The sequence below is a fragment of the Euprymna scolopes genome, chromosome 14, assembly GCF_053919585.1.
Source record: "Euprymna scolopes isolate OS-2025 chromosome 14, ASM5391958v1, whole genome shotgun sequence".
NCBI classification, from domain to species: Eukaryota; Metazoa; Mollusca; class Cephalopoda; order Sepiida; family Sepiolidae; genus Euprymna; species Euprymna scolopes.
Window position 1 is genome coordinate 17,712,456 of NC_136495.1, and position 12,968 is coordinate 17,725,423.

The following is a 12,968-nucleotide window of genomic DNA, read 5'->3' on the forward strand; positions in this document are numbered from 1 at the left end:
CAGTATTTGTTCTATCCTCAATCAGTGACTGAAAAGTCACTCTAGAAAGCAGTGATTGTCGGCCAATCCAGAACGCCATATTTTTTAGGTGGGGGGGGGGCAGAAGCAGGATTTTCTCCACATTAAAAACAGACTGTCTAACTGCTATCATAGGGAGACAAATAAATAGGGACTAAAAAGATTAATTTTAAATTTGATGTAATTGTATTAATCTAATACCCCCCCATACACACACATTAGATTCACAGAAATGGGAGGCCTCTCCATTTTGTTCATATATATATATATATATATATATATATGATCAGTAGAATCATGAGAATGTCATTTTTATCCATGGATTAAAAAAAAAAAAAAAAAAAAAAAAAAATCAAGTTAACATATAGTCTGTCTAGAAATTTAGAGAATTGTTTATTCACTCCTGTCATTAATATTCATGAATACCAATATGATGAAATGTGATAATCTCACTTTGTGATAAAGTTGGATAAGGAAGGAGGAGAGAGAGAAGCAGAGTTTTTAATTTTTATTTATTTTTTAAATACTGGCCATGTTTGGTTTTTTTTTCTGGGGATTAATTTGGGTGCAAGCTCATTGCAAAAAGCAAGAAGCAAGTAAACAATTTGTCTTAAAACACTTTTACAATGGTTCTATTGATTACATTCTTAAAATGACAAATTACAGTTACAAAAACATTTAAAAAATTTTTTTTTTACAGTTTTTTTAGCAGTTGTTTATTCGAGGCCTTAATGCAAAATCAGCAGTTTGTATGACTGCTCACTTCCTCGGATTCAACTTTGCAGGTTAAAATAGCAGATCACATTTAAGTGAAGAGAAAACCCTGCAATATCAGCAGTTTGTTTAAAATAAAAAAACTTCAAATTTGATTGCAGCTTATGAAGATAATGGATGCATCATATTCAAAACATGGGAATCCAAAATGTATTGCACATCTAATATTTTGACCATAAGATGCAATATACTTTTAGACAGTGTATGGTTTACAAAATATGACATTTTGTTCATGGTTATTTAAAAAAAAAAAAAAAAAAAAAAAAAAATTTTTTTTAGAAATTAAACCATAATATTGGTTTAACATTGTAATACAAATTCACCAATAAAATTTAAGTTATTTTAATTCAAACAAAAGTAAACTTCAAAAATATGCTAAATGTCTTTCGATCTTGGATGACAAAAAGTATTGAAGTTTTTGCAACCTTCACACATGAAAATCAAATCCTATTTACAAATATTTTTATTTCACGTTTATGTATATAAAAAAAAAAAATCTTCAAAAGAAAATAGCAAAGAAATTAAGCCATGGTATGAATTTAACAGCTTCAGCAATACTGAAATATGTGCCACTCCCAAAAATTAGAGATTGTTGGATTGTGTAGGGTAAACTTGTACTTTAATGGAGTGGTCATTGTCTAGAGCAAGAATTTGAATATTGTGTTTAGGTTGAATAGTAAAAAGTTTGACAAATTTGTTATCAAAGAATTCTATTAAAAACAAATCAAGTGTGTGTATATGTATGTATATACATATTCATGCAACATGTTTAAATCCAGCAAATGTTCTTTAATAACAGTCGTTTGAAATGTTTTTTCAAATTTAATATATTCTATTTAGTATTTTGGTCAAATGGGTGTCCATTTTTTCATTAATCAAGAAACTTATGAAACACCAATTCAACCAAAATACTAAATGGATTATACAAGAATTGGGAAAAAGTTTCCAAAACTTAACATTTTTGTGAATATGTTATAGTTATAAATAGATGTCATTTCAGAGCTAGGTTCAGAATTCCCAACAAACAAAAATAAAGAAAAGTTTGTATGATGTATGTACCTGTGACGAAAATATCATTCCAAAAAACACGTAACTAATCAATTAGCTTTACATTTCTAAGCGATTAATGAAAATTCGTAGACATTACAAATCTAACAAGTTTAATTCAGTTACCTTCCTTGCTTTTAGATTTATCAAAATGGTCATTTTGATAATCATAAAACTTTTTTTTTTTTTTTTTTTTTTTTTTTTTTTTTGTTTCCTACAGATTTTTCTTTATTTTTGTTGATAAGAATTCTGGACAAGAACAGAATTTTATGTATTTCGTATATAGAGCAAGTATTTAAAACTATCAACAATTATTTCAACCTCAAACAGCTTTATGTACAGATCATTGAAGAAATAATTTTTGTCTGGTACTTGTGTGAGAAAGTTATTTACTCACAAGTTTGTATAATTTTTAGTTTTGTTTATCATTTTAACCGGATACTAAAATATGCAAGAATTAAATAATGAAAAAAAAAAAAATAAATAAATAAAATAATAATAAAAAAAAAAATAGAGTTCTAACTTTTGATTTAACACAATTTGATTGAACATAAATACAAAAGGGACTACAAAATTATATGCAGATATCTTTCAAATTTCAAAAATGGGTCATGGCAGTAAAATCTGGAAATGAAATGATTTAAATTAAACGAGGAATTATTCAAAGTTTAAAAAAAAAAGACTCTCCCCGGTCTTGGAATGTTCCAGAAAGAAATAGGAATTGAAAACTTTCACAATATCTGAAGATTTTATACAAAAGGACAAAAAATTTAAACTTTGCTAAGGTTTTTTTTTTTTTTTTTTGAAGTGAACCGTTTTTGAAAACATTCTTCAGATTTGAAAGTCAGAAAAGAGAGGATGTTGTGTATGAAAATACAGTTCTTTGTTGAAACTACCACCACCACCTATTCCTTCCATCTAGGGAAAGGTCAAAGGTAAGGGAGGGGTAGAATAGGAGGAACAGGCAAGACCCCGTTCCCAGGTTGTCACCATTTCTAATACCTTAGTTTGGTCTTTAGAATAATTGCCCATTCTTTATAGAAATCGGATATGGATTTCTTATGTAGCGAGAAAGCTGCTCATTTCTAGATGTTCCAACCAGAACAGATTTAAATACGAAGGGCGTGGAGGAGCAAAGATGAATGAGTGGTTGGGGCTACAGTCGTTGGCTTAACTTCATGATCTTTGTGTAAAACACCTGGAAAGATAAAGAAAGATTTCATTAAAACAAATTAATTTTGTGTGTGTGTGTGTGTGGATGTGTGTGTGTGTGTGTGTGTGGATGTGTGTATGTGCATGTGACAAAAGTATTCAAAATTTCAAGTTAATCATCTTACAATTTATTGACATTCACAATTCTTGACACCTGTTTTGTGGCGCAAAATCATTCATTTAATTATATTGATAAATGAATCTATTCTGCCCTTAACTCAAGAAAGAGCATCTTTCAATCCATTAAAAGAAAAAAAATGCATATGGGCAGGACTACAAAATCCAAAAATTGGAAGGGAAGTTGCAATTACGTTTTATTTCTCTTTATCACATGCATTACACTTTTCCCATATGCGTTTTATTTCTTTTAATGGATTGATAGGTGCTATTTCTTTTGAAGAGATTCATTGATATAATTAATGATTTTGCGCTACGAAACGGGTGCTGTCAAAAATTGTGAATGTCAACGTACCTAAAGGAATAAATTCTAAGATGGTCAACATCATGAAACTTGGAATATAGACTTTTATCATTTGTTATATGCTCTGTAATTACATTGAACTTTATAAATTAAGGATTGGTATAAATAAGATGAAATATAGTTGAAAGATATTTCAGAATATATAAAAAAAAAAAACAATTGGAACTAATCTATATTTTTATAAAGTAATAGGGTTCGTGTGTTTCTGTCTGTGTGTACAGCTCTCCATCATCAACGAAATATAAAGGAGGTTAGAGGGTAGATCTCTCCTGGTAGAGAAACATTAGAACCCATTTTAGGATGTTTCTGTTATAAGAGACATAAGAATCAATGCCTAATTTCTTTATATACTAGTCTACAAACCACCCCCATATCGAATGACTTATGCTCATTTGCATATCACATTATATTAAATCTCTTTAACTAATTACCTCGACCTTATTACATATTGGAAATATTCTAATCATTTCAACTGTACTATTTACAAAATCTATTTAACATTTAATTATTTAATATATTTTCATTTAATTTTATATTCGATTTATTTCACTTTACGTATATTATCAAAACAATTCATTGGCGAGGAAAGCTTTATGTTTTGGGATTGTATTGAAAATGTAATGGAAATTTCAATTTCGTTATCGTAATTTTATATAAATAAACAAAAACAAATATTTTAAAATAAAACTTTATTAAAAAAGAAATAATTTTATTTTTAAATGAAAAAAATCAATTTAGTAAAATAATTGTATTAAACACCCCCAGCCTTGTCAGCAAACCTGTAAACCTATAAAAGTTAACATTTCGAATGTAAACAGTGATTTTTCGATTTTGTTAGCGCTTGCCGCAATTAAAGACAATTAAAATGGAACTAACTTTATTTCCATTCTATTTTTTAAACAACCCCCAAAACATAACGCTCTCTTCCAGTTATAGCCAATTTTTTTTTAATTAAATAAAACAGGTCAAAATAAACAGATAAGCGCATTTTCTTTTACATTTTTCTTACAACCATTGTCATTTAACCAACTGCAAGATACCGTTACTTTTGTGGGGTTGTTTGGAAAATGGCACGGAGATTATAATTTCGTTCCAATTTAATCTTTCTGGTCGAGCCTATTTTGAAAGCCTGTCTTATCATAGATTTGAACTACAAATAATTTATTACATTTTGATTATTACTATCTTAAGACTTAAAGCTTATATTTATTTCATTTTTCTATTTATATATTGAATTAGTTATTTCCAGTCTTATTTAAACTTAGTGCTTTCTTTAAACCGGATGAACCTTTTATAAAAATATGAGTTTAACGTAAAGAACACGAACAAGGTTTTATTCAACTGAATTTCTTCCAGTTTACTAACAAAATATATAAATTTAAAAGAGATATAAATAATAAAATAAAAAGGTTATGTAATTTAAAAGAAATACACGTACTCACAAAAGCAGAACTTTTTTTACACATTTTTTTCTTTAAAACCATAACAATGAGACTAACAATTACCTAGATCTTAGTAATTATTTGTTTTAATAGAACTGTTTTAATTGTACTGTTTACTTAGTTAACCTAAGTTGGTATTACATTTATTTTACATTTACTTTTTTTTTTAATTATTACTTTTAGACTGTGACGTTTACACCCGGAAGTAATGAGTCACACGTAGGTCGCTTTTATTCATTCCCTTTTGGTCAAGATCAAAGTGTAGTATCTGTTCTTAAGATGCTGCATTTCATTTTCTTGTTCTCTTTCGGTGGAGGAGAAATCCTTCACGACTGAGACAATTTTTATTTTTGTACCTTTTCTCCACGTTAAAAAACGACCCTGGTGTCTAACTCTGTCCCGTGGGGAGGCATAGTAAATAGGTACAATATAATTGTTTATAATTGTACTATTCAGAAATATTATTTATAGTTCGTCCATTTCAGTTAGTATACATTTCCTTTACGCTTAATTAATTTACAATCATTAATATCGTTAAACAATTCCGTTTAAAACCGAAATTATGCCACCCAAACGAAGTAGAAACGAAAGTGAGGAAGAAAGAATGGAAAGATTGGAAGCTAATAGACTAAGAGTTGCTGCAATTCGCTCCAATGAAAACAATTCAGATAGAGAAAGACGTCTAGAACTTAACAGGATACGTCAAAGAGAAAGGAGAGCAAGACTGTCAGATTTGGAAAGAGAAACCCAACGTGAAGCTGACAGAACTAGACATGCTGTAAGGCGGTTAAATTCATCACAAGATGAAATTCAAGAAAGGCAAAGATATGCACTGGAAAGAGAAGCAATATTACGATCGAATGAATTATATGAGGTAAGTAGACGTACACAAGGTCAGTTGAGAGTGGCTCAACGACATCAGAATGAATCGGAAACCCAACGAAGCTTTCGCCTATACCAAGGGCAACAACGAGAGGCTGCATGGAGAGAGAGTATGACTTTGCCCCAGCAATTGACAGAAAACGAGGCAGCTAGACAACGAATGACTGCTTTGAGACACCATGAAATAGAACACTGCAATAGAAAAGGATTGCTCTACAACAAAAATGACTCTCTCACTACAGCTGATATAGGAAAAATGGACAAAGTATGTCAACATTGCTCAGCTGTAAAATTTAAAGGAGAAACCCCTGGTTGTTGTTGTTCTTCTGGCAAAGTTGTGCTTGATAGCTTTCCACCACTGCCTCAGTTGCTTCAAGATTTGCTCTCCGGCAATGGTACCATCTCTAAAGATTTTCTGCAAAATCTACGCAGTTATAACAATTGTTTTGCAATGACATCATTTGGTCACAAAATTGCAGCAGTACATGGGTGGAATCCTTCTTTTAGAATTCGAGGCCAGGTTTGCCACCAGATTGGGAGTCTTTTACCACCTGAAGATGAAACAGCAAAGTTTATTCAAATCTACTTCTTGGATAGTCTGGAAGAGGAACTACATAATCGGGGACGTGACAGTAGACTCAATAGAGACATTCTCCAAAGTCTGACTGAATTTTTACATGAGAACAACAGCTTCATTTGTCAGCTGAAAACAACAAAGGAGAGGATTGAAGAAGAACACTTGGTAGAACATAAAGTTGTCATAAGGGAAGACCGAAGGCCGCAAGAAGAGCATCCACGGCGATTCAATGCTCCAACAACAATGTATGAGATTGGAATATTAATGGAGAATGAACCAACAGCTAACCGGGATATTGTCTTGCATTTTAGAAATGATACATTAAAACGGATCTCCGAACTACATCCCCTCTACGATACTTTAATGTACCCGTTAATGTACCCCTATGGTTCTCCATCTTACAACATCTACATGAAGGCATCCAATGGGCGAAAAGTTACCCAACAGCAATTTTATTCGTACCATTTAATGACTCGGCCTGGAAACTATTTTCTCTGGTACCGAAGGCTATTTCAACAATGGCTGGTGGATGTGTACTGCAAGATTGAAACAGAACGTTTACAGTTCCTGAGGCGTGAGCAACAGACCCTGAGAGCTGACAATTATAGCAACTTGAGAGATTCAATTCTTAGGGAGGATGGGAATCCAGAACAGTTTGGTCAACGAGTTGTACTTCCGGCAACTTATACAGGAGGCCCTCGATACATGTTTGAGCGTCAAAGTGATGCCATGGCATATGTTCGGCGAATGGGCCGAGCCGACCTCTTCATCACGTTCACAACAAATCCAAAGTGGACAGAAATTACAGAAAATTGTCTTCAAGGGCAAGACCCTCAGGATCGTCCAGATATTGTTACCAGGGTTTTCAGGCAGAAGCTAAAAAAGTTACTTGAATTTATTAAAAAGGGAGGATTTGGCAGGTTGAGGGCTTTCCTGTACAGTATTGAATATCAAAAAAGAGGACTGCCGCATGCACACATCCTCACCTGGCAGGCCCCAGAGGACAAACTTCTACCAGAAAAAATGGATCTCTGCATATCTGCAGAGATCCCTGACAAAGAGGAAGATCCTGATCTTCATGCTAAAGTGATGGCACATATGGTGCATGGACCTTGTGGACCATTTAATCCAAATTGTCCATGTATGATTGACAACAAATGTTCCAAAAAATACCCAAAAGAATTTCTTCAATGTACCGAGCAAGGCCAAGACTCTTACCCCAAGTACAGGCGAAGAAAACCAGAAGATGGAGGCCAGACTGGTACAATAAGGATGAAGAGAAATGGTCGGTATGTTAATCAAGAAATAACAAACCAGTGGATTGTTCCGTACAACAAGGTCCTCCTTCAGCAGTTCAACGCTCACATTAACGTAGAAATTTGCAGCTCGATCCAAAGCATCAAATATGTCCTCAAATACGTGAATAAAGGATGTGATCAAGCAGTGTTTGAACTACAAAGAACTGATGGAGCAGCTAACCAACAAGGCCAAGTACAAAGTCACATTGTGGATGAGATCCAGCAGTTCCAGAATGCAAGGTATGTCGGCAGTTCAGAGGCGGCCTGGAGGATATTGGAACATCCCATCCATGAACATTTCCCCCCAATTGTACAACTTTCTGTTCATCTTGAAAATGGGCAGCATGTCATGTTCTCAGCTGATACTGCTCTGGAACGAGCCCAAGGTCCACCGCCTGCCACAACTTTGACAGCATTTTTTCAACTCTGCCATGAGGATGACTTTGCAAGGGGTCTCAAATACGTAGAAGTCCCTGAGTTTTACACTTGGAACAAATCGACAAAGAAATGGATGAGAAGAATGCGTGGGGTACAAGTTGAAGGTACTGAAAATGATGATGTATGGAAGGCACCATGCATTGGGAGAATCTACACGATTAGTCCAAAAGCAGGAGAGTGTTATTTCTTACGCCTGTTGCTCAATGAGGTTGCTGGTCCAACTTCATTTCAAAATTTGCGAGCATACAATGGTCAGGTGTTTGAAACATACAGAGCAGCGTGCCTTGCTCAAGGCCTTCTAGAAAATGACCATCACTTGCATCAAGCAGTAGGAGAGGCAAGTGCCACTCAATCACCTTCAAATTTGCGAAGCCTATTTGTGATAATTTTAACAGCCTGTGAGCCAAGAAATCCTCTTGAGATCTGGATGGCTTTTCGTGATGTAATATCTGAAGACATTCTTCACAGATACAGGCAAGAAGTTAACAATCCAGAAGCAGATTTTAATGAGGACATCTACAATAAAACTCTTTGTCTAATTGAAGAAAAAGTTCTCCTTATGTGCGGTCAACCATTGGCAAGCTATGGATTACCTGCACCAACGCAAGGGAGAGATGAAAGACTCGCGAGAGAGTATCAACGTGAAGTTACTTATAATCTTGAAGAACTTTCCCTACAAGCAGAAAATATGCAAGAAAAACTGACCGATTCTCAAAGAGAAGTTTACAATTCATTCATGGCAATGTTGGAAGCACAAGGTGAAATGAACAAAAACATGATGTTTCTTGATGCTCCAGGTGGTACGGGCAAGACTTTTGTAATCAATTTGATCCTTGCAAAGATTAGATCCATGAGAAAGATTGTGCTTGCAACAGCATCCAGTGGCATTGCTGCTACTCTACTACAAGGTGGCCGCACTCTTCACAGCACTTTTAAAGTACCCTTGGATACTCATCGAATGGATCAGCCAGTTTACAAAATTACTGGTAACTCAGCCTTGGCAAATGTAATTAGAGACACCTCTGCAATCATTGTAGACGAAGCCCCAATGACGCACAAGAGTGCTTATGAAGCAATTGACCGAACACTGCAAGACATCACAGGAAACAAGAATCCCATGGGTGGCATTCCAACCTTATTTTGCGATGATTTCCGTCAAATCCTCCCAGTGGTTAAAAATGGCACAAGGGCTAACATTGTCAATGCAAGTTTGAAACAATCCTATCTCTGGAGGCACGTTATAGTGAAGAGACTGACTACTAATATGAGAGCCTATATCTCTGATAACACAGCTGCAGCAGACTTCTCAAAATTGCTTCTCCAAATCGGTAATGGTCAGTTTCCTATCACTTCTTCACCTGACACAATTAAGATTCCAACTGCGCTTGGTAAATGTGTCGGTAATCAGAAGCAACTGAAAGACAAAGTGTACCCAGACCTGCAAAACAATTGAAAATCACCGGATTGGCTTGCTGAGAGGGCTATTATTTCGCCATTAAACAGCAATGTGAATCATTTGAACAATTCAATAATGGATGAATTTCCAGGAGACACAAAGCAATACAAGTCAGTTGATTCGGCTACTAATGAATATGAAGCTGTTCACTACCCTGTGGAGTTTTTAAACTCTTTGGAGATATCTGGAATGCCTCCACACATTTTAAATCTCAAAATTGGATCGCCAATCATGATTCTTCGATCCTTGGAACCGCCAAAAACAACAAACGGAACCAGATGTGTTATCACCAGATTGCACACCAATGTACTTGAGGCCACCATTTCCTGTGGTCCCTACAAAGGCGAAACCGTTCTACTGCCAAGGATCCCCTTAGTTCCATCGGACTCAGAACTTCCATTTAAATTCCGGAGACTCCAATTTCCTGTGAAGGTGTGTTTTGCAATGAGCATAAACAAAAGTCAAGGTCAGACATTTAACACCATTGGCGTAGACTTGACATCAGACTGCTTCAGTCACGGTATGTTCTACGTCTCCATCAGCCGGACAGGAAGTTCAGAAAAACTCTACATTCTGGCTCCAAATCAAAGCAGCAGAAATGTAGTTTACCCTGAGGCTCTTCAGTGAAAAGTTCGAGAAATGGATATGAGGAAAAACTGACATGATCTGATTGTGGTAAGTTTTTAGTATTGAATGTGCAAGATAAAATTTAAGCAAGAGTTGAAAATTACTTCAATGAAAAATTTACTATGTAACATCAAGTAACCTTCCTTTTTGATGAAAATGTTTTGTGAAGTTCCTGATTGAATTTCAGTCACTACAAGAGGTAGTTAAAATGTTAATCACCTTATGCAATCGTTGCTCTTACAACATCAACTTACTGGAAAGGTGCCCACAGATTTTGGTACCCGAGTGCGCAACAAAGCTCCGTGCGAAGCACGGGTATCTTTGCTAGTATTATATAAAAATAATTAGAACTTTTTTATATACATAGGAGTCACCACTTATAAAGGCCTGAATGCTACTTGAGGATAAGGGTTAATGCATGTACAGTAGTCAATGGGACAATACCGTAGTAATCGTTAGTAGTGAAAATTTGGTAAATTGGCTTACTTAAGGAGACGGCTCATCAAGAATTTGTTTAGATTGAACTACAATTAGGTTGAAGTACAATTTGGTCATCTTCAAAGATGACCAAATTGTAGTCAACTGGAAAGTAGACAAACGGAGAGTTCCACAAGCGTGTGATTCTAAGAAAGAAGCTTTGTTCATATAATCTATGCTTAGGTTTAGGCACAGATAAAGAGAGGGGAAATTATCGATAGGTTTCAGCTAGACGAGTGTTTTTCATGGAAGTTTGGTGAGAGGGAGACCATAGATTGGAGCTCAGACGGTAAAGAAGTGGCAGGGAAGAGAAAAGGGCATCCTTCACTAAGCTAGTAAGTTTATTTTGAACTATCAAAGCAGGATAAGGTCTTTCTAGCAGCTCCTGCCAGATGTAGCAACAGTACTCCATCCTTGGATGTACCTGGCTCTTATAAGTAGAGAAGAGCATCAGCAGGGAGATATCTACTGGAGCTGTAGAATGATCCAACCATTTTTCCAGCTACAACAAATTATAATTAACTCTTCCCCAAACAGGACAATTCTGTACTACTTTAACATATCCCTTACAGAGATTAAAATCAGATCTGGTATATAAAATTTATGCCTAGAATCCTAAATTGCAATTTTTGATCAAAATCTTAATTCTGATATTAGAAAAATCAATAAAATTTAAAGCCTAGGTGCAAAAGGTTTTACGAAATTGAAAGCCTGAGAATCATAATTGGTGCTGAATAACTATGGAGCAAATTTAAAGCAAATCTGAAACTTGAATTTTCAAAAGGGAGCTTCTGTCCTATAAAAAATCCTTTAAATTTCTAAAGAAAATAAAATTTGGGGAACATTTGTTAATCGATGTTCAATATTAATTGTTAAAGTTTCACAAAAATAAAAAGAATCTAAATTTTCATGAAAGATTTCCATCCCTTTTACTCAATTTGCATAAATTTAAACTAAATATAGCCCACATGGAGTCCTCATTACTAGCATCCGTATTCCAAAATTCATAATGATCGGTTTTATTAGTTTAAAAGTGAATCTCTACATACAACTAGCTATACACACTTATATAAAGTTAAAAGTAGAAATAAACTCAACTTATAGACCATTGACAGAGTCTTAGGCCAAATTGATTGAACATGGTTTAATTTGTGCTTATTTTTTCATTAATACTAATCTTTAATCCCTAAATGTGCAGCAAACATATACCATAATACTTAGTCTGCTGCACCTATAGGGTTTATACAAAATTTCAGCCAAATTGGCGCAGTAGCTTCTGAGAAAAAGTGGAACCGACAGACAAAGAAAAACATAATATAGAAAGTAAAACCAAAATGTTTGAAACTTACCAACAAGGATTCCTGCCAGAACTCCAAAAAACATGCAGACGGCAAGAATTATGAAAAGATTCATTTTGATACTCCTACAACGAGCTTTCTTTTTGACATCAACAGCACTTTTTTGGAAACGAATTGCATTGTTATCTAAGTTTGCTGAAAAAAAAAAAAAAAAAAAAAAATATATAATATTAAGCAGAAAATGTGACTTAACTAACAGTAAAAGATATCCAAATTAAATTTTAATTTTTGAATTCTTTTTTTTTTTTTTTTAAATAGTAATGAAAGGATTGGAAATGATGTATGGAAAATGTCCAAATTTAATTAAGGATGGCTAGACGAGTATTTTTTGATAGTGGACTCAAAAAAGATGATGTAGTCTGTAGGAAAGGATCCAGTGGTTAGTGGATAAATTAACTACAATTCATTGTTCTCATTGAAAATGTACTTTTACAGGTTTTTAGGTATGCTGACAACGAATATCACAATTAAATTTGGGGCCGATAAGTTGTTCAGATATGAAAACATGGTATATAACGTAAAAGCTATTGTAATACTTGGCAGCTATTTTGTTTTCACAAGCGAGCAGTTAGTAATGTGCATGCATGTAAATGAAGCAGATGACAAAGCAAAATAGCCCCCCCCCTCCACAACCGGCCCCTGGAAAAAAAAAATATTGGGTATTTATTCTGAAAGAATTTTTTTTTGCATACATGCACATGCTTGTGAAAACAAGATGGCTGCCCAGGATCACATTAGCTTTTACGTTGTATATCATGTTTTCATATCTGGTAAACTACTCAGCAGCCCCAAATTTAACTGATATTTGTTGTCAGCATATGCAAAAACCTGTAAAAGTCAACATTTCGTATGTGAACGGGGAGTTGTAGTTAATGTAAAAA

General features: G+C 34.3%; 1 protein-coding gene across 3 annotated transcripts in view; it reads right to left on the reverse strand.

The window, feature by feature from the left end:
- Positions 1 to 2,352: 2,352 nt before the first annotated feature.
- LOC145292883 (synaptobrevin-B-like) overlaps positions 2,353 to 12,968 on the reverse strand; it is a 48,202-nt gene continuing 37,586 nt past the window's right edge. For 2 of the 3 annotated variants that reach the window (XM_080139009.1, XM_080139007.1), the window contains 2 exons: positions 12,079 to 12,222; positions 2,569 to 3,037 (listed from right to left, as the gene is read on the reverse strand). In XM_080139009.1, coding sequence (XP_079995135.1) covers positions 2,949 to 3,037; positions 12,079 to 12,222 — 233 coding nt within the window. In that variant the 3' untranslated portion in view covers positions 2,569 to 2,948. Of the gene's footprint in view, positions 3,038 to 12,078; positions 12,223 to 12,968 lie in introns of all 3 variants that reach the window. The other variant, XM_080139008.1, reaches the window with a different exon arrangement.